The following is a 19959-nucleotide window of genomic DNA, read 5'->3' on the forward strand; positions in this document are numbered from 1 at the left end:
TAACTTTTGCTCAACATTTAAGACATCCTTAAATCCAGGATAAAATTTTTCCTCCGCGCTTTGTCAAGAGTTTGTTTTCGTGCTACACAAGAACTAATAACCTCAAACTCACAAGAACATTATAACGTGTTAACAACCAAACGAACTCTGAGCTCCCAAAATTTCAAGCTTCCATCGCACAGAGGGGTATTTGGGCCAAAAGTCGAAATGTCAACTTTGCTTATTGGTATCGGCCTTAAGTTTCAAAACAGATGGATAAACATACCATTATGTGGAAGTGTTCGTTTTTCATTGGAACTATACATAAAAATTTCCCAGCAGTCGGAACTTAGCACTTTGATGATTCGGTTGTCCTTTTGTTTACGACATTCGAGTTTTTCAATAAACCTTCAACGTCTTATTTTTCGCGTTAAAATTATATTATAAGAAAAAATTATTATGGATGGGCTAAGGGAAGGCTTGTGTTCTATTATTTATCAATTTTTACTTTTTAAGACTGTATTTTTGTTTAATGCAATTCTTGAAGCCTCACAAAAGTATCATCCTTTTTTTGAATTTTTTTTTACATAAATGATTGTTTTTAAACACTGTGTAGTCATTTGTACTACTTCTAAGTTATGCCCTAGGTTACTTTAGAATGTCTACTTCGGCAGTATAAGCTTGCTCGAAGTTGCTCAAAAAAATAATAAAGCTTTAAATAGAGCACATTATTATTTTCATAATTTTTTGCTTTTTCGATAAATTTTAGGTTTTATGGCTTCAGTCATATGTACAACTCAAAATTTTATAAAAGACAGTACATAAAGGCTGTTTGCTGCAAAGTTCAGGCAAATAGAAATTGAACTAGTTGAAATTAGGTATTTCTCTGGAAAGTATCGAAATCGAAAAATATCACCCTGTTTTATATCTGGGTCTGACTTTGAAGTCAGTCAGTAGCATCAAATTGTCATGCTATAGTCTATTTTATAGTATCTTGTGCTCTGTGCTTGTTCTCAACTTATGCACCAGACTGAAATTTGTGAACCCAAAAATAACCGAAAAAAGAAAAATTTATGAAATTAACAGTCTGTTCTATGTATAGCTTTATTATTTTTCTGTGCAAACTTTTGCTGCAGATTGTCAAAATAGACAGTATTCTAGAAAAACTTGCAAGTAGTACAAATGAGAGCAGAATATTTAAAAACATTGTCTTACAAGAAAGAAAAAAGAGGGGGACGTGTTTTTGAGAGGCTTGAAGAAAGGCATTAAAAGAAAAAATAAAAATATATACATATAAATTGATGAATAATAGAGTACAAACCTTGCTCGAGCCCTTCCCATAGTAAATGTTTCGTTAATATCACTTTTAACATGAAAAATAAAACAATAAAGGTTTGTTGAAAAAAATTTGAATGGGGGGGCCCCAAACAAAAGGGCAACTGAATCATAAAAGTGGTAAGATCCGACTGCTGGTAAATTATTATGGTTAGTTTTAATTAAAGAAGAACGCTTTCACATACTGCCATGTTTATTTACCTGTTTTGATATTCAGAAGCGACAATAACTAGTAAAACTGACAATATCGATTTTTGGCCAGCTTTTTGGCTCAAATACCCGTCTGCGCAGCGTGATAAAATTTTTTACAATCTTTGCCCAAACATGGCAATCCGTTTCACAAAGCTGATCCGCCATTTTGGAATCCCCCTTTTTTTTTTGTCTTTTTTGAGGGATACTAGATCATCAGGATTTCGAAAGTTGAAAATTTGCATAAGTTAGTTCTAAAGGCATATGTGGGTCATTCCATACGAAATGAGCAAAATTCGCAAAAAAGTGGTGGCCGCATGGTAACAGATTTTTATGAAATTTGGTATACAGGTTCCTTTTATGCCTATATAAAAATATCTAAAATATTTTTGCATAAAATTTTGTATTTGAATAGTTACATGCGATTGAAAATTGGTCGAATTGAACAGCATTCTCATAAATGCTCAATGTTGCATTTTTGAAGGCTTGTATCTTATTAACTATTTAGTGAAAACATAAAAGTTATATGTTGTTGCAATCTATGGAGTAGGGTAATTAATCTGATGTCAGTAAAATTTTCAAAGTTGTTATAGTTAACTTTTAGCCGAGTTTCAAAAACTGAAAATATTTCAATTTTCTCATAATTAAGCATTTTATTTTTTAATCTCTATCTTTAAGGAATGCATTAGCTTTGATGAAATTAATACCCAATAATGTGCTAAAGTATCATAAAAGAAATACCTTACTTTTGAAGTTGTATTTTAGCTCCTTTGTCTTCAAAATCAGTTTTAAACTTAGTGCCATTTTGTAAAATGATGATTTTCCCCTTCACATACACACAAAAATTCAAATGAGGGAAAATTCAGACAACTTCAAAATTTTACAAGAATATAGAGCTGTGATTCTACTATTTGCTTGAAGAAACTCGAAATTGGTTTTTGATTTCCAAACGTAAAATAAAATTCAGAAAAATAGCATTTTCTTTGTGTTTTATGTGTCAATCCATACAGGTTCGATGGATTTGTGCGCTCAACCATTTTTAATTTTTTTGAAATTCATATCCCTAAAAGCTGGATATGAAAAATGTTTAAAACCACTTTTATTTTTTCTCTCATCAGGACCTTTGATTTTTTAGAGGTCATCAAAAGTGATTTGTCGTAGTCAAAAATGGTACTTTTAGATCTTTGCATTTTGGCCGAAATCTATTTGAATTACATTTATGACAATTACTTTGACGCTTTGATGTTAAAGTGCATAAATAGATAGTTTTACATGCTGAGTTACGTAGCTGTAAGTTAATAATTAAAATAACGGCAACAGGTTAAAGTTCAGGATCTAATGTAAAAATTTTACTCATTTCAAAGGGAGATAACTCGCGTAGGGGACGGAAACACAAAATGAAATACGGCAAAAGCTAATCACTGGAACCATGCTAAAAAGAATATGTAACTGTTGCTGTGTGTTTGTTGTGCACCCTTTATAGATTACAGCCCCTCAAAAATCGGAAAAATGACAAAAATGACATTTTTAGACCCCTGTAAACCAAAAGGGGATGGAATTAAAAATAAAATTTCGTAGCCAATTGAATATTCCATTCAAATACTATGCATGTTATATATATTGTTTTTTGTATTTGGTTTGTAAAAAAGATACAGGTCTTTGAAATTGAGCAATTTTGCTGTATGGATTGACTCTTATGTGAAATTACGAGAATTCAACACACTAGATAAACGACTCAATGATGCAAAAGCAAGTATATCTAACATTTATTTCGATTTAAAAAAAAATGTACATTTTAGCAAATACTTCATAAACATGCTTTTGAGAAAATGAAACACGAAAGAAATGGTTAATTTTGCTAAACTTACAACAAAAAGAACTAACTAATGAAATTTTGCCTAAGTTCAAATTACTCTAGTAACAAAAATACTTTGATACCAATGATTAACATTTAATAGAATCTAAAAGACACTTCAATATATTACATAAAAAAACTTGAGTAAATTTAGAGCATTCCCTCATCTTCAAAAAAACATCTGAAATAGAGGAAAAAATGAAATTTTCGATTTTTTAAAGTACGATTTCGTCATCAAGAAATTCATAAACAATAACTAAATTAGATCAGATAGTTAGTTATAGATAGTTTTTCAATCTGAATCATTTTTACTCTTATATTTTCATTAAAAGAGTTAGAAGAGTGATTTGAAATCTGAAGTAAATTGGCAAAATTTCAATATTTGTTAATATCTCAGATTCAAAAAAAGATCCGAATAAATTTTACTTTGCTTTTTCCCAATAGAGATTTGTTTATAGAATGCGGAAATATTTATTTTTTAAGTGTACGTTTATAACTTATGGAGTTATTGAGTCACAAACTGGCAGCAATGAAATCCGAAAATTAAGGCTTAGCGTAAGCATCAACTTCTAATGTCAATAACAAAGCAACAAACAGTTTTTTAACTTCCATACTTTGCATTTCCTCATAGATATGCATGGTTTACCTAAATAAAAATTTTCATTGAAATCTGTGACATGTCAGCCACAGCTGATTTGCTCATTTCGCATGGAATGACCCATGTATGAAGTTTCATCCAAATCGGAGATGGTCGGTTGGGGACCATTAGGTAACTTGACCTGGAATGACTCAATAGTCTTACTTTTCTACAATAGTAAATGGGTTTCAAAGGAAATTATTTGCAACTTTCATAATGGATTATGAATGAGATTGAATTTCACTATAAAATAAAACTTTTTAGTGAAGCACCCCAAAAAATCAAACTACGTTATTAAGTTGTGCTTGTTTATATGTTTTATGTCGATGGATTTTCTGCAATTGGAATTAAATCCTTCGGAAAGAAAAACTTTTACCCCCAAACTAAATTATTCTTTCCCTCAAAATAATAAATACAAACCATATAGAAAATAAAATTTTAAAAAATGTTGTGTACCAAAATAATTATATCAATGCAGTACACAATAGAAACGCGTTGCTTGAAACCCAGTTATAAACACACAACTTACACAAATGATGAAAATTTTGATTTAGGTTTGTTAGAACAAATATTTTGTGAAAAAAATAAGCATTGTTTTATTTGCTTCAACTTTTTCAAATATAAATATATATTTAAAATCTATCACTATTTTTCAAACCTGAAACTCATGCTTAGCTCTGAAAATAATGTTACTTTGAGAAATCATAATGCTACATGTCTTTTAAGATCGAAATAAGTATATTTTGCAGATGTAAAAGATCTACATAAAATGACATGTTTAGCAACCTTTACGGAACTGTGAAAAGGTAAACAAAAACATGATAATAAATGCATTAAAAGTAAAGGGAATTGTGTTATAAATAAACTGAAAAAGCTTTTGAAAATGCTCCACATTCAGGAAGGAAGAACCATGTATTTTCTGTTCAAATAACGAAGTCGTTGCCAAAAGTACATGTAATTATTTTCTAGAGTTTATAAATAAAGTACAAAGATTCATTTTTAGTTTACACTTTGGATGCACTGTTTGAGTTCGCAAAAAATGACTCAGATTTCTACATGTATTGCATTGCAGTTGATATTACTTGTTTCTAAATTATGCAAGTTACTGAAAGATCAGTGCTTAGCACATTCTCATTCGTTCGGAGCCTTTGGGGTGCAGCGAAAAATTATAAATTTCTACAAAATTATAAAGCTAAGTTGAAAGTTCTTACGAAAACAAATCCTGGTGACCGAAGAAAAAAACCGTAATAGTTAACCTTTACAATCTCAAGAACAATAGAAAACATTTTTATGAACAGGGAAAAGAAAAAATCTGAAACGACTTCTAAAAATTATATGACTAAGGAATAAACTCTGAGAAATAAGGAAAAATGATAAAAGGGAAATTCTACCGACTGAGCGAAAAATTCCTCAAAATTGAAGAAAAATACTTTGATGTGTGAATTAATAAACTAAACAATTGAGGACAAAATCCCAATAATCACGGGAAAAAAATTCTAATAGTTTGGAGAAATTTTGAATAACTAAAGGAAAAAGCCTTAGAACTAAAAAAAAGTCCTAGTTAGTGAATTAAAAGACGCAATAAGTGAGGCGAAAATCCTAAGAATTAAGGGGAAAATCTTGAAATTTCTTAATTCCTTGGGCAAAGGAGAATGTTTTCATAATAAGTAAAATATTCTAGTTTAGCTCAAGTAAAAGTTTTGAGCAATGAAAAAGTTCTAATGATTAAGTGAGTCCTTAAAACTAAAAAAAAAAAAAGAAACAAAAGAGAGGCAGAAAATATCTAATGACTAAGATAATCTCTAGATATTGACGACAAAATTCTGATGAAAGGATGTTTTCTAATCACTAAGAAGACAATTTATGTTTAAGGGGAAAGGCTTATAATAAAAGAAAAAAAAACTAATGCCAAAGAGACAAAACCCTAATGAGTAAGAAAGACTCTCCCTTTGATACATTTTATGACTAAAATAGGGAAAGAAAGATGTCCCTTATGGTATCAGTTTATAAATTGCGGGCCTGATTTCTAGAGTAAAAAGAAGTGGTATTGCAAAACAGATTATTGACCTCATGATTGTTACTTCTAAAAGCATGGAAAATACTTATACCAATATAGCTGTGAGTAAATTTTCTCGCAAATCAAAATACTTACCGATTCACCGGATTTATTTAGGTAGCGGAGGCCAAAGTAGGCTGTTTCTAATAAATTTAAATACTTGTATACTTTATCCAGCAAAGCATCCCCTCGTGTCCTTGCCTGAAACAAAAAGAGGATGAGTTTCTATAAACACCATGTATCAAAGCTAACATTAACAGTAATAAGCGAAGAATATGAGATCTGAATTCGATTCCCTAGTAGGCTAGATTCGCAGTGTTTGCCCCCCCCCCTCCCCCGAGGGTCGTGCCTCATATTAGGATGAATCGTATACAAAATTTAAATGTATTTTTTAAAAAATTGTGTATTGTAAAAACATAAGATGAACATGAAACTTTTGTTTATATATTTATTTACTTATTTTTTTACATTCTGAGCTGTGTCTTCATCCTCACATTTTCTCTCACGCCACGCTCTTGTTCTTTCTGCGCCTGTATTAGGCTTATTCACAACAAACCGTATATTTCAGTGAAGAAAATAGATTATAATCAACTAGAAAACTAAACAAATACTCCAAATCCAATTTTTAATTTTTTCCAAAACAATGAAAAATAATAGTAATTACAAAGTTGATTTTTTATATAAAAGTTAACTAAATTACTTCAAGGTTGAACTTAAGCAATGTGAATTACGCTTTTATACTGATGACTGGACTGGAATCAAAGAAATCTTCGAAAGCCTGCATTATTTGAAAAGTTTAAAATGCCAAAAGTCCATAAGTATATGTTTGCTTAAGTTCAACCTTAAATTTAATGTGTTAAATATTTTAACAAAACTAACTTTGTAATAAATATATTTTTTTTTCATTGTTTTCGGCAGCAAAAAGAGGAAGCGTTTTAGCTTTATAGCTACTACTGTTGTTTTTTGGCAACAATTAAGAAACAACTACGTCACTTCCGTCACACATAAAGGTCGCGCATCAGAATTTCTAGGCTCTCGCATAAAAAGTTCCACAAAAACTTTTTGACAACACGGGGTAGGAGAAAACTCAGAACAGAAAGAAAATTTCAAAACAAGAATTGTTTTTATAAAAGCTCGTGCCTGTTTTAATAATGCGAAGTTTACACCTGTTTTCCGGAAACCGATTTCTGAATATTTGCCTCCAAGTTTGTGACATTGTAACTGATGATTGTTTTTGATTTGCAACTTTGAACATTTGTATTGATCAGTGTTCGAAAATATCACGATATTTTCGAAAATATCCGATATTTTGATATATATCAGATATTTTGATATATATATCAGATATTTTCAATCAGCACAAACTAGTCTCCGAAACAGTAAATGTATCCTCAAATCACTCTCTATTTTATTAGACATAAAATTAAGGTTTCTTTCATCATTTACAGTGGCTCCCAAAAGTGTTGTACACTTTGAAATTTTTCAGTAAAACCAAAATAACGCGAAACTGAATTCGAATATGAAGTCCAATATTTTTTCACATCATTTCTATATCATTCTAAATACAACCTATTGGTTTTTTCAAAATATTGACGGATCTTCTTTTTGAATTGGGTCAGAAAACGAAGATACAGAGAAATAACACGCCACAAAAATCATCGTACACTCAAATATTTTCGAATAAATTGATGATTAAAATTATCATATGCCGTTTTATTAATATTTTTGCATTGTGTTGACCCTTTTAAGTCATTTTGCTTTAATTTTTTGTTTATTTATTCCTTAATATTGTGCTTATTAGTGTAAAATGGCTTGTATTCGTAAAAAACCGCAAACACAATTCAAAATTTGAATTTTTTTCCCACAGTAGTAGTAAATTGGTTTGAAATGTCTCTAAATTAGTTAATTTATTTGTTTGCATATTAAAGTGCTTGATAAAATGCTTTAAAAAAAGGAATCGAACCGAAAACAAGGTAAGAAAAGGTCAACCGGCAAAGCTGACAAAACGTGATCGGAGATTTTAAGTTAAAAAAATTATGAAAAATACACATTTGAGTGCTGTAAACGTTTCTGCAGAGTTAAATGAAACATATTACACTTAATTTTTACCTAAAATTGCTCGCCAAGTTCTCTGATTAGCTGGAATAAATGGGACCTCTTCCAGCAGGAATTTTCTTGGTCGTGCGAAAAACAGAAAGCTTACGCTTTTCGTCGCAAAATCAATTATAAATAAGCTAAAAACGTTTTAGAATCACGTTTTACTTACAAATAAAAATTAATTCAACATTTTTGGTTAAATTGTTGTATAACTGTAAGTAGAAGAAAAAATTTGGAACTTAATCTTAAGAACTTATTTGGATCAGTTAATCAGGACGGTGAGAGTGAAGGTGCATTTCAGCATCAGGACTTGGTAGGTTGTAATTTTTTGATGAAATAATGAATCATGCTGTTCCTTTAAATATTTTAAAAACCAATTTTGAACTCTTAGCCAAAAATTTGGTTATTGGAAACAATTTTGTTTTTTATCAAGACAACGATAAGAAGCACACGGTTTTCAACATTTGCATCTAGTGCCATGAAAATTGTCCTAAAGTTTAGAAAATACCCCCTAAATCTCCAGATTTTAGCTTAATGTAACGTATTTAGAGATATCTGGAGGCTAGATTACGAAAATAGGGCTTTAAAACGAAAATAGAGCTAGAAACAGTAAGATTCGAAGTGTGGTAGAACACTTACTCAGAAATTACGCAAAAAGAAAGAAAGAAAAAGAATGAAATCTATTCCCAGACGTTTAAAAGGTGTTATGAATACTGTGTAATATTCTACTAATTAATAACTTAATCAAAAGTTAGGTTATTCAATAATATATAGACATTTTATAAAGTGTACAAAGACTTTTGTGAAATAAAATTTCCGGCACTTTTTGATTTTTGATTTTTAAAAAATTACGTTTCAATATTTTTTAAAAACTTTTCATGTAGTTTTGTTAAAAATTGATCAGAGATCTTATAATTAAATGCCTATTCCGAAATATTAATTCTAACCAATTGATTGGGGCCTATTTCGTTGAAAGTCGTAGGTGTACGAAGACTTTTGGGAGCCACTGCATATCTAATATTTCATTCTACATTTTTATAAATTTTAATGGATATAATTTAGCATTAGCTGTTTTACTCATTTTTCTTCTGTTAGATACCTTTACACAGTTATATGATTCAGAAATAAAAAAATATGCATTAGTCGGGGCACAGTGGTAAGACATTTTCTGTTTTTCTGACCAACGTTTCATATTTAACTAGGCACTTTTAACATCAATTGAAATTGTTACATTACTAATAATTTGATGAATATAAAATAAAAAATATATTACTTTGTTATACTAATGATATATTAATACATCATAAAATATAATACATAACTTTTTGGTTATTTGTAATAATAAAGGAGCAATATTACCATGATTAATATAATTCTTATATCGAAAATACCGTAGTTGAAAAAATAAATATCGAAAATATCAAAATATCATGATATTTTCAAAATAAATATCGGATAGATATCATGATATATATCGGCGAATGATGGTATTGATACAAAGTTTCTATCTGTTTTCTAAAAGCCAGTTTCTGACTATTTGGCTTCAAGTTTGCAACAATCATTCTAACACAGAATGAAAAAGATCGGTTGTTTTTTAAGGTTACGGAACATAGTTTTCGATTTGTGGGACTGAACATAAAGACGATCACATAGATCAGATTCTTTGGCTCTATATGGCCCACGAGATGTAGGTTAAGCACCATTGGGGTCGAGTATAGGATACGAGCACATTGACGATATAATGAATTTATCGCTATAGGAAATGAGTAATTTCTATTTGGCTGCGTTCTATAGTAACTACAACTGTTCAACATCCACAGGGGGTCACTCATAGTTTAAAATTTAAACCTTAAAATTTTTGGGCGCATCTTTAAAACTTTGTTTTAAAAATATTTTAAGGGGTTTTTTTTTTTGTTAATTTTCCAAATTACCTCTGTAGTCATTAAATTTCATTTGAAATAATTTGTCCTTTTATTACAGACTAGCGGTACCGCACGGCTTTGCCCGTAGTAGAAAACAAAGAAGTCATTTAGTTCACCTGTATATTTACAAATAATGGATGATGAATTTCTCGCCAATTTGCTATGTTCATTTGCTCGCCCATGTTACGGTTCCACTTTCTGATGATTTGGTAATTTACTCGTCCATGTTATGATAATTTGCTCGGCAAAATGTTCTTAAAATTGGAATAGAAAAAGAGCAAAATCGAGTTTTCTAAAAATCGCTTCGAGGTGCACACCCCCATGCTACAAACTAATTTTGTGCCAAATTTCATGAAAGTGGGCAAAACGGTCTAGGCGCTATACGCGTAACAGAAATCCAGAGATCCAGAGAGACAGAGATCCAAGATATATATATATATCTAGAGACACATGCTTTCAGCTTTATTATTAGTAAAGAAGATAAACCATTTCGGACTGTTTCACTTAACGCATGCTATAAAAGAAACAGCCCGGTGTTCCACAAAGAGGTGGACGGTAAAAAGGGTTACACATGTCAAAGAAATTAAGAAACGCTATTCTAATAAAGTAGCAATAATTGATACTAGTCATAAATAGTTAATCTGAATTAGCCTCCCATCAGCAAGTTTCTGAAACCCAGTAAATGAAACGAGATTCGATTAAACCAAAATTAATTAACAACATTAAAGCTGCAAAATTACTCTTGGACAAAATATTTTAAATACCTCCCCCCCCCCCTTTTAAAAGCTTTATAAATATATCTTTTCTTTCGGAGAAGCTGCAGTAACAAATGAAAAAAAGAAAAGAAAAAAAAGAATAAAACAAAGCTAAAAAGGTTTTTTTACTCTGTTCCTATCCAAGGCATTCAGCATATTAAATGTTTCATGTCAAACAGCGGCAATATATCAGGATTAGGAGATTTGAAAAAAGACGACGGAAAGAAAAAACCTCTCTTATAACCTTAATATACGTAATTAATAAAATAAAATACAAAAATAAGAATGAATATAAAAATGAAGTTCCAAGGCCTATTTCGCAATAATTACTGATTAATTACTTTGTCGGGACCCGACTTAATAGAACTCTTCTTAGTTCGTACAGTTTTTTTTCGTGTGCAATAACTTTTCTCCTCCTTTTGTCTTTTATCCATGAGTAGAAATAAATGAGCTATAGCATAAACTTCAGTAACTAAAGGTTTTTTCCGTTATACTTATGTTGAAAAACGGAACAAAATTGGAGAAAAATATAAGAAATTTTTATAGAAGGTTTCTATTCACGAAAAACTGAAAAGTACGAAAAATAAATAAATAAATAAGTAGAAATTGGGGGGGGGGGATGTAAAAGAGATGGAGGCAGTATTTTCTCCTGTTTTGAAGGAATAAATGCGTAAAATCTCATCGAGATAGGATTAAAATTTATGTTCTGCTTTATCCTCTAAGAATCATAAAGTTTGTGGTGGAGAGTAAGGACTTTTTATACAAAAATCGATTTGGTGGAGATGTAAATAAAAAGTAAGGGAATGTGGGGAAAAAGAAATAGTTCAGGTAACTTAAATTTTTAAATTTTACGAAATAAACGAATTGGAAGTATTCAAAAATTACAGCACATAAAGAAAGAGCCATGTATTTTTTTTTTAAATAAAACTTTTCATTGAAATATTATTTTTTATTTTTGGCAGTAAATATGTACTTTCAAAACAAAAGTGGAAATTTCCCACTTTTTTTTTTTTAACATGGGGCCAAATTAAAAAAAAAAATATTTTTCGAATGGAATATTTTAATTTGATTATTAAAAACATTTTTCATCAAATGAGAGAACAAATAAAGGAATAAATAAATTAATATACGAGAAAAAATAGAATAAAATAGCAAATGAGCAAGAACATAAGTGAATGAATAAGTCAATGATTAAATTAAGGAATGCACATTAATTTATTAATAAATGAATATGCAAGTGTTTTAATAAATGATTGAATAAATAAACGAAATGAACTACGTATTTCACTTTTCCTCATCCATATTACCCCGCACACTCTAGACTAATTGTGCAAAACCTTTAAAATAAAAATAGGATAAATATTTTTTTTAATGAATACTGTAAGCAAAATAATTTTTGACTTACAACGCAATATTTCAATATTAGTGTCAATTTTTTTCAATTTCTTCTGCTTTCAAATGCTTTGTTCTCGGAAGATAACTTTCTTCTGACTGAAATAGACCACATGCGTTGCTACATAGTAAAAATATTACTAGATAGATTGCGCTAAAAACAGAGAAAATATTGCACCGTTTCAATTTTCCCCGTTATTTCACTTTGCCCCACATTCCCCTATGTCAAATTTTGTTAAAAATGATTTAGTAGATTTTTTGCAAATTTAAGTTTTGGCCTTGAAGTTGCATACAGAACAAGTTTCAAAGTCCTGATTCCATTTTATTTTTGTTCTATAATTGTAACTTTTCTTTATGATTAGAACGATTTTTTTGAAAGCATATTTGTCCACCCTGTTACACGATGAGGTGAAGATATTTAAAAACCGTTCATAAATGACCTATGCACAAACCATTTTTACTTTGATGTACGCAAATAAATGAAGAATCAATGAAAAAATATGTAATTACTTTGCAGGAATTATTAAAGTTGATAAACAAAATTCAAAATTGATTTGTAATATTTTCGTGGGAATGACCTTTCTCATTCTTAGGTCGGAAAAGTAAAGATTTTCGCAACAAAGATTGCAAATAAGTCAAAAACCGTACTATAATGTAATCATAGAAAACTACCGAAATGAAAGGTCAAAGCTGTGATCAAACGCTTTGTTGCTGATTTCAAACAAAGACATTTTCTTCTCCTCCTTTGTGACAAATAGGCAGCGAATGCTTTTGTGGCAGCAGTGAGAACAAAATTGGACAAGCACTTAGTGGTTGTCCTTTTTTGACTTTCCCGTGCAGCAAAAGAGTTCTACTGTCCCATTTACAAAGACTTAATTTCGGTCATTGTGCAAACCTGAATGTAATTGCGTAGAAAAATGTCAAATGAATGAATTTCTCGTTTGTAAAGAGTCGCCTGGAGCAATTCGAGGACAAAAATCAAACAGCAAACGCAACCATTACGAAGTCTGTAAAATGTTAATTTTTGAATATTGGCACAAAGTAAGAACAATCTGTTGAATTCCTTTATCTTAAAAAGAGAGAGAGAGAAAGAGACTAATGTAGTGTTGATTTAAATGAAGACAATTCAAGTTAATAATTTTTTTGGATCTACAGCAAGATTGGAGTAATTCCTGGACACTTCTGAGGTAATTTTAGGCAAACATGCCAAAAACAGCGAGCAAATTTTTATAAACATAATTAATCTGAATAGCTAACGTCAATGACGTACGCAAGGAGGTATGTAATGTACCATCGAAGTTTGTGTGAGATAATAACAGACAGTGACACCAAGTTGTGGGTTGTGGAAATCAGTGGAAATGCGCTAGTTTAAAATTGAAATGAAGATCCAAAATGGATGGTTGGAAAAAAGGGCTAGATTCCAAAATATTACTTTCATGAAAAAAAATTGATATTTTTCAAATAAAGATACTTAATGGAAGCATTCAAATACTGTTCCATTTTTGCTTGTTTCTACACAAGGACGGATCCAGAAATTTTTCAAGGAGCGGGCGATTGTTTTTCACCTTACCTCTTTCTACGTATCTGATATGCACCCACCGAGGAGGGAGGGGCTTCCACATTATTTTTTTTAAACAACTAAAATATTATACATATTTAGCTAAAGAGTTCCCCGAACCAATTCCTTTTTTTCTGTTGAAAGAAGTATGCTAAAAATTGCGTTTTACAATTCAATTTCGTAATAATTTCCCAGTTCAATGTTTCGAAATCCTCTCTCCTTAACGTCATCGAAGATTGTCTAAAATAGCCCTTTTTGGAACTTGTTTCAAAATATTACCGGAAGAAAGTCACTGAACCCATTCCTTCTTCTAAGACTACATGAGATGTCTACAATCGCGTCTTTAAGACTTAAATTTCGCAAAATTCCCAGGAAAAGGCCTCCAAACACTTCCTCCAAAACATCACTAACAATCATCTAAAGTTGTCTTTTAGAAACTTCAATTCCTATACGTTTTCAGGAGTAAGATTCTAAACCCATTCCTTTCCCATCCCTCCCCTCCCTTGTATCTGTCCTTGTTCCTACAGTTGTAAGAGAAAAGTTCTTAAATGCTATTTATGTTTGCAATTTTTATTACTTCATAAAAAAATTCAACTGCTGAATAGCTTAAATTGAAGAACTAAGATAAAATACAGTATTTGTTTAGAGTTCACCAAAAGAGAAGATTCTATAGAAATTGCGTCTTTGATCACAATGATAATATGAACCCTTAAAATTAATTTATGCGTTTCTTGGTACGCCACAGGCTAACCCATTTGTTACCTTTTGTATTCGGGGAAATAAATTTTTAACCGAAATGAAAGAATAGAAAATATATTAATTTGAATTTTTGGCATCTTGAATTCAAATTATGTTTTTCGCAATCACGAGCGTGTGTGTGTGTATGTATGAATGCGCGTGTGTGTTTGTGTAGGTGCATGTGTGTGGGTGTGTGTGCGTGTTATGTATGCAATGCTGTGTGTACGCGCGCGTGTGTGTGTATGTAGGCATATGTGTTTGTGTCTGTGTGCAGGCATGAGTGTGTGTATGTGTGTGTAGGCGTGTGTGTGTGTGTGTGTGTAGGATATGGACGCAACCTGGAGACGGTTTTTGCAAGAGGAGCAGCATCGTGAGAGCGGTCGACGCGACGGTGGTGCTGGCAGAGGGTGCTGGTGGGAAAATAAAATGATAGGAATTCAAAACAGTCAAGTAAGAACAATAAGCAATCGTGATTGCTCAAAAAAATATTTATTGCTTTCTCCGAGAGCATAAGCACAATCTTTGTAAAAATAGATGACAACCGAAGCCAATGAAATTTAACAGAAGTTAAAGAAGTAATGGGGTTATTTCCTTTAGTCACAAGTTCTACTTTCAATCCCTATACTTTACAGAAAAAACAAAATAAAAATTAATAAAATAACTTGGAGGCAGAAAACGCTTTAATTTTCCAAGTATTTAATGTTTGATTATTTTTTGAATGCCATATTTCTGAAATAAGGTGTGACCTCGTGTGACGTCACAAATGATAATGGCTCACTGAGATCTTACAATCCACTACTGTGTGTATTTGATTTATGTTCTTAATTGTTAGGTTTAAAAAAAAAATCAAGGTTCCACCGAGATTTGAACTCGGATCGCTGGATTCAAAGTCCAGAGTGCTAACCATTACACCATGGAACCTCTAGCCCATGCCGGGATTCGAACCCGAATTATCTGCGTGAAAGCAGGAGCGTCTAACCACTAGACGACATGGAACACATTCAGTTTGGGAATCGGAAGGAAGAGCTGCGCAATTTCAAACATCAGGCAAAATAACACACTGCTAATCCATTCAGAAATATTCATTTCTTCTTTCGCAGCAACACTCAGCGAAAAGCAACGAGACACGAAGACAGTTTCTGCATAATATGGAATGCAAATATGTGAAGAAACACAACAAATAGACAACATCTTTAAAAAATACTCCGACATAATTGAGCGAACCAAATTGAATAGTTCCTTGTTGAAAGCAAACAGGTTCGTTATTTGTTTCTTTTGTACTTCATGAATTAAAACAATTTAAATGCAAAATAAATGTAAAGCAAAAAGAAAATTCAAGTTTCCACCGAGATTTGAACTCGGATCGCTGGATTCAAAGTCCAGAATGCTAACCATTACACCATGGAACCTCCATTCCATACCGGGATTCGAACCCGGAATGTCTGCATGAAAGTAAGAGCGTCTAACCACTCACTAGACGGCATGGAACACACTTCTAAGTTAAAATCAGAAAGAGAAATCACGATTTTTCGCATCATCGCGTAAACTGACACTATGCTAATCTATTCAAATAGAATCATCTCGACTCTCGTAACAACACTCAGAGTAAAGCAAATAAATACCAAGATAGCTTATGAATGAGTAGAAAATCAGATCTACGATGGAGCACAACATCATTGAAAAGATTACGGCAGGACTCTGAATAAAATTTGAGAATAAACCTAATTGATCTACATTTCTCATCCTAACTACAAAAGTGACTCAATAAAGAAATACAGAATGCAGCATTGGAGAAAATCAAGAGTTTACCCAATATTAAAGTTAACAATATGCAAAAAATATTTAAGATGTAATGTTTATTTGCTGGTTTGCGTAGTCCAGACTAATGAAAGTTTAACAATTTTCTTGCTGTTTCTTTTCACAAAGCTCGCATAAAATTAGTTTACATAACTGTTGCGTGCAACAGTTATGTAAACAACCAGTGGCATGCAAACGATATAATCAATAGCGGCACATCATTAACGTTTTATAATGTAGACATTTCTTCAATTTTTTGAGTTGCATATCGTTGCCGAAGCTGGTTTATTAAAGAACAGTCCACAAAAATTCTTACTCATCAGAGCCAAAATAAATAAATAAATAAAAATAAATAATTTAAAAAAAAAAACGAAAATAGTTTTAATTTTTTATTTTGATTAATACTTTTTACTTCTTCCTATAAGAGTTGTGGACAATCGGAGTAGAAACTGAAATAATGCTTTTAGAAAAGGGTGTCATGCAGGTACGGATACACACTAGCATTGCACAAAGCTTTTTGAAACTGTTTGGGTGTCAATAAAAAGCACCAATTTAGCACTGAAAACAGGGCAAGGGGTCATTGTTTTAAGCTAGTTAAATCTCAGGCTAGAATGGATAGTAGGAAAATTATTATTTTAGCAGGATAGTGGAACCTTGGAACAGCTTACCAGAAGAGGTGGTAATGAGCAAGGGAGTAGATAGTTTTTAGAGTGCCATTGATCTTCACTGGGGATTGTAAATTGACTAGGACCAGCCTAGCTGGGCCCAGAGCCTGTTGCTATAGTCGTCTCTTTTGTATTTGTATTTCCCTTTGAGCATCACTCACAGCGTGACAGTGAAAGTTCCCGCACCAAATTAGTCTAAAAGTTGAAATATAAAGGCACCTTAGTAGTACCTTCATCAAAAGTTAATGAAGAGGGGAAGAAAAAAAAGTTTCTGATTTAAAAAGAAGGGCTAAGTCTCTCGATATACTTGAAAAACTACAAATTAAACAACAAAAAAAATGTCAACAGTAACACGAATATAAGTATGAGTGAATCTTCCATAAATACAATTAAAAGTTAAAACAAAAAGATATCCTTAAAATTTCAGAACTTAGTTTCAATAATGAAGCTTGCAGAGCAGTCTAGCAAAGCAAATATTAGAATGGAAGCTGCTCTTGTATGGTTGATTAAATAGATCAGGAGGAGGGACTGTTGCCACAAATTGAAACTCTATAAAAGCAACCGTATTTTAAAAATTTATATGATAAGATTGCTCCATGATATCATCATGGTATCATTTGCTCCATGATAACGATCTTATCATGGAGCATAAAGCATCATTATCCTCATTGTTTAACTCATAAATATTGTTACTGTATTTACTGTACAGCACTATTATAGTGCAACATTTTGTTATTATTACATACTGTGTGTACCGTGTTGTTTTATTTTGTCTTTCCGACCCATTGATCATTCATTTTATGCATATTGTATTTCATGTTGAACAGTTTTTTATTTTTTAAATACAGTAAAAGTTCAATTCTTTGTGTAGGAAACTGTAGTGTATAGTTGAGGAATGCTTTAAAGCGGTTTAAGGGGTGTTTATAAGTGTCTAAAAGAATTTGGTATGCTTCTAAAAAAATTGTATACATATGTTTTTCCACAACGCGAAATTTCGACTTAGTCAGGAGTCTTGGAACGCATCCCTCGTCTAAGTCGGGACTCGACTGTACTACAGAAGAAATGAAAGGAAGTAATTTTTCAAAAATATTTACTCAAACAAATAATTATTTAATTAAAAAGATTACGGAAAATATCCATCTTGTATGCAATTATTAAATTATGATCTCATACAATAAGATGGATGAATCTTGTCGACGGTTAAGAAGGAGGGGGGGGGGGTCAGGCCTCACATGTCCCTCCCCTTGTATCCGCCCCTGGTGTCATGCAGGCGAAAATGGAAGAAATATTGTGCTTTGTTCACATTTCTAAAAAATAAAGTAGAATAAAGATGCTGTGAAAGCTTACTCTTTTCCACTCTCGATATTTTTCAACATCAGCTAAATATTTTTCGGAATGAATTCAGGTTTCAAAGGATTTAAACTAAACATTTTTAACCTTTTAACATTTAAAACTGATCTTGAAAAAAAAAGGGAAAAAGTTAAAAAAAAATTTTTATGCAGAAAAGAAAACTATTTGTTAGCAAAAACGTTAGGCCTTATGTTTCAATGTATTTCAACTACTAATGAACATTTTACCGACAACATTTTAAAAATACAAAGATTTTTTTCCTAACATTCAGGAGAATCAAATTGTTGAATTGGATTACGGGAAACATTTCCTCCTATGTAAAATGTCGAATCTAAACAGGTAAAATTAAATAAATAAATGAATGAAAAATGATCTCTAAGAGGAACTTGTATACAATTCAAAGGCTGTCTTTTGGACCAAACTTTGCATATTTGCTATGAGAAAATTATTTAATATTTAAAAGTCGTCAAAAAAAAAAAAAAATCAAAATAGTGTCCAAACAGTCTTTGACACATTTTGAAAATTCATAGAAAAGCCACAAATTATCGTATGAATACGCGGATAGCACCCTAAAACTTCACAAGTTCAAGAATTTTTTATGATATCGTGAGAAAAAAAAAGTGGAATTATACGTAATTGCTGTGTTGTCACAGTAAGAAAAACAATCATCAAAATATGGGGTATTTAATCATTTTATTAAACAGAAAGCAATACCCTTCGTTAACAAATTTCAATGTGTGCACCCTATGTTGCTCGAACCACATCTAAATGGCATAGAAGTTCATCCCGTGTCCCACAAACGGTGCACACATTGAACTGTGGTAATGAAAAGTATTGTTTTCTGTTTGATAAAATGATTAAAAACATCTCATATTACGTATGTTTTGCTTACTGTGACGAGACAGCCGTCAATGTAAATTACTTATAAGTACACCCTTTTTTTTCTCTCCTTTTATTACTATTTATATTATTATTTATCTCCTTTCCTCCTATTTTTTACGAAGCCCCCAAAAAATTTTTAACACTCCTTCGGAGCCCCGTAGTATATTTATGAAATTATATGAATAGACATTATTAGTAGGCTTGCCAGACGTCCCGGTTTGGCAGGGACAGTCCCAGTTTTCAGACAAAATGCCGGTGTCCTGGCCGGTTTACTTCGCGTTCCGGAAAAAGATAAATCTGAGAAAAGATTGCCAAAAAAAATTTTTTTAATAATTAACGGTGAAGGATTATTTGGGTAATTACTTGATCCCTTGTACTACTAACATGTAGAACTAGTGTTGGATTAGCTTTTGTAAAGATCTTTACAACAAGATCGCAACCGAAAAAGTCTTACCGATGTAGATATTATTCAAATTTGTATTTCTCATTCAAAGTATTTCTTCTATCTAAAGTAACTTATAAATATTAACGTGTAAGAAATAAAATGTTAAAGTATATCTGCCTGGTTTTGGTTCATAATTAGTAACCATTTAAAAAAAACTCTTCAAACTGGCCAAAGATGTGTACCCTTTTGAATAAAAGCAACACTGTGTGTGAGGGGGGGGGGGCTTTCTGTTGCCCCGGTTGAACATTTCAGAAATCTAGCAAGCCTAATTATTAGCATTGCAATAAATACTATTTATTTGAAACTA

The 19959-nt window shown here is 31.5% G+C and overlaps 1 protein-coding gene and 2 non-coding genes across 3 annotated transcripts in view; all 3 read right to left on the reverse strand.

The window, feature by feature from the left end:
- The window catches only part of LOC129224079 (band 4.1-like protein 4), a 173097-nt gene that overhangs the window by 95514 nt on the left and 57624 nt on the right, over nucleotides 1-19959 (reverse strand). The window contains exon 2 of the mRNA XM_054858480.1: nucleotides 6148-6252. Coding sequence (XP_054714455.1) covers nucleotides 6148-6252 — 105 coding nt within the window. The remainder of the gene's footprint in view (nucleotides 1-6147; nucleotides 6253-19959) is intronic.
- Nucleotides 15363-15434, reverse strand: Trnaq-uug (transfer RNA glutamine (anticodon UUG)). The gene has a single exon. It is a non-coding gene; the product is annotated as a tRNA-Gln (tRNA).
- Trnaq-uug (transfer RNA glutamine (anticodon UUG)) lies at nucleotides 15851-15922 on the reverse strand. Its single transcript has one exon. It is a non-coding gene; the product is annotated as a tRNA-Gln (tRNA).

Source organism: Uloborus diversus, chromosome 6 (assembly GCF_026930045.1).
Source record: "Uloborus diversus isolate 005 chromosome 6, Udiv.v.3.1, whole genome shotgun sequence".
In the NCBI taxonomy this organism is placed as follows: domain Eukaryota; kingdom Metazoa; phylum Arthropoda; class Arachnida; order Araneae; family Uloboridae; genus Uloborus; species Uloborus diversus.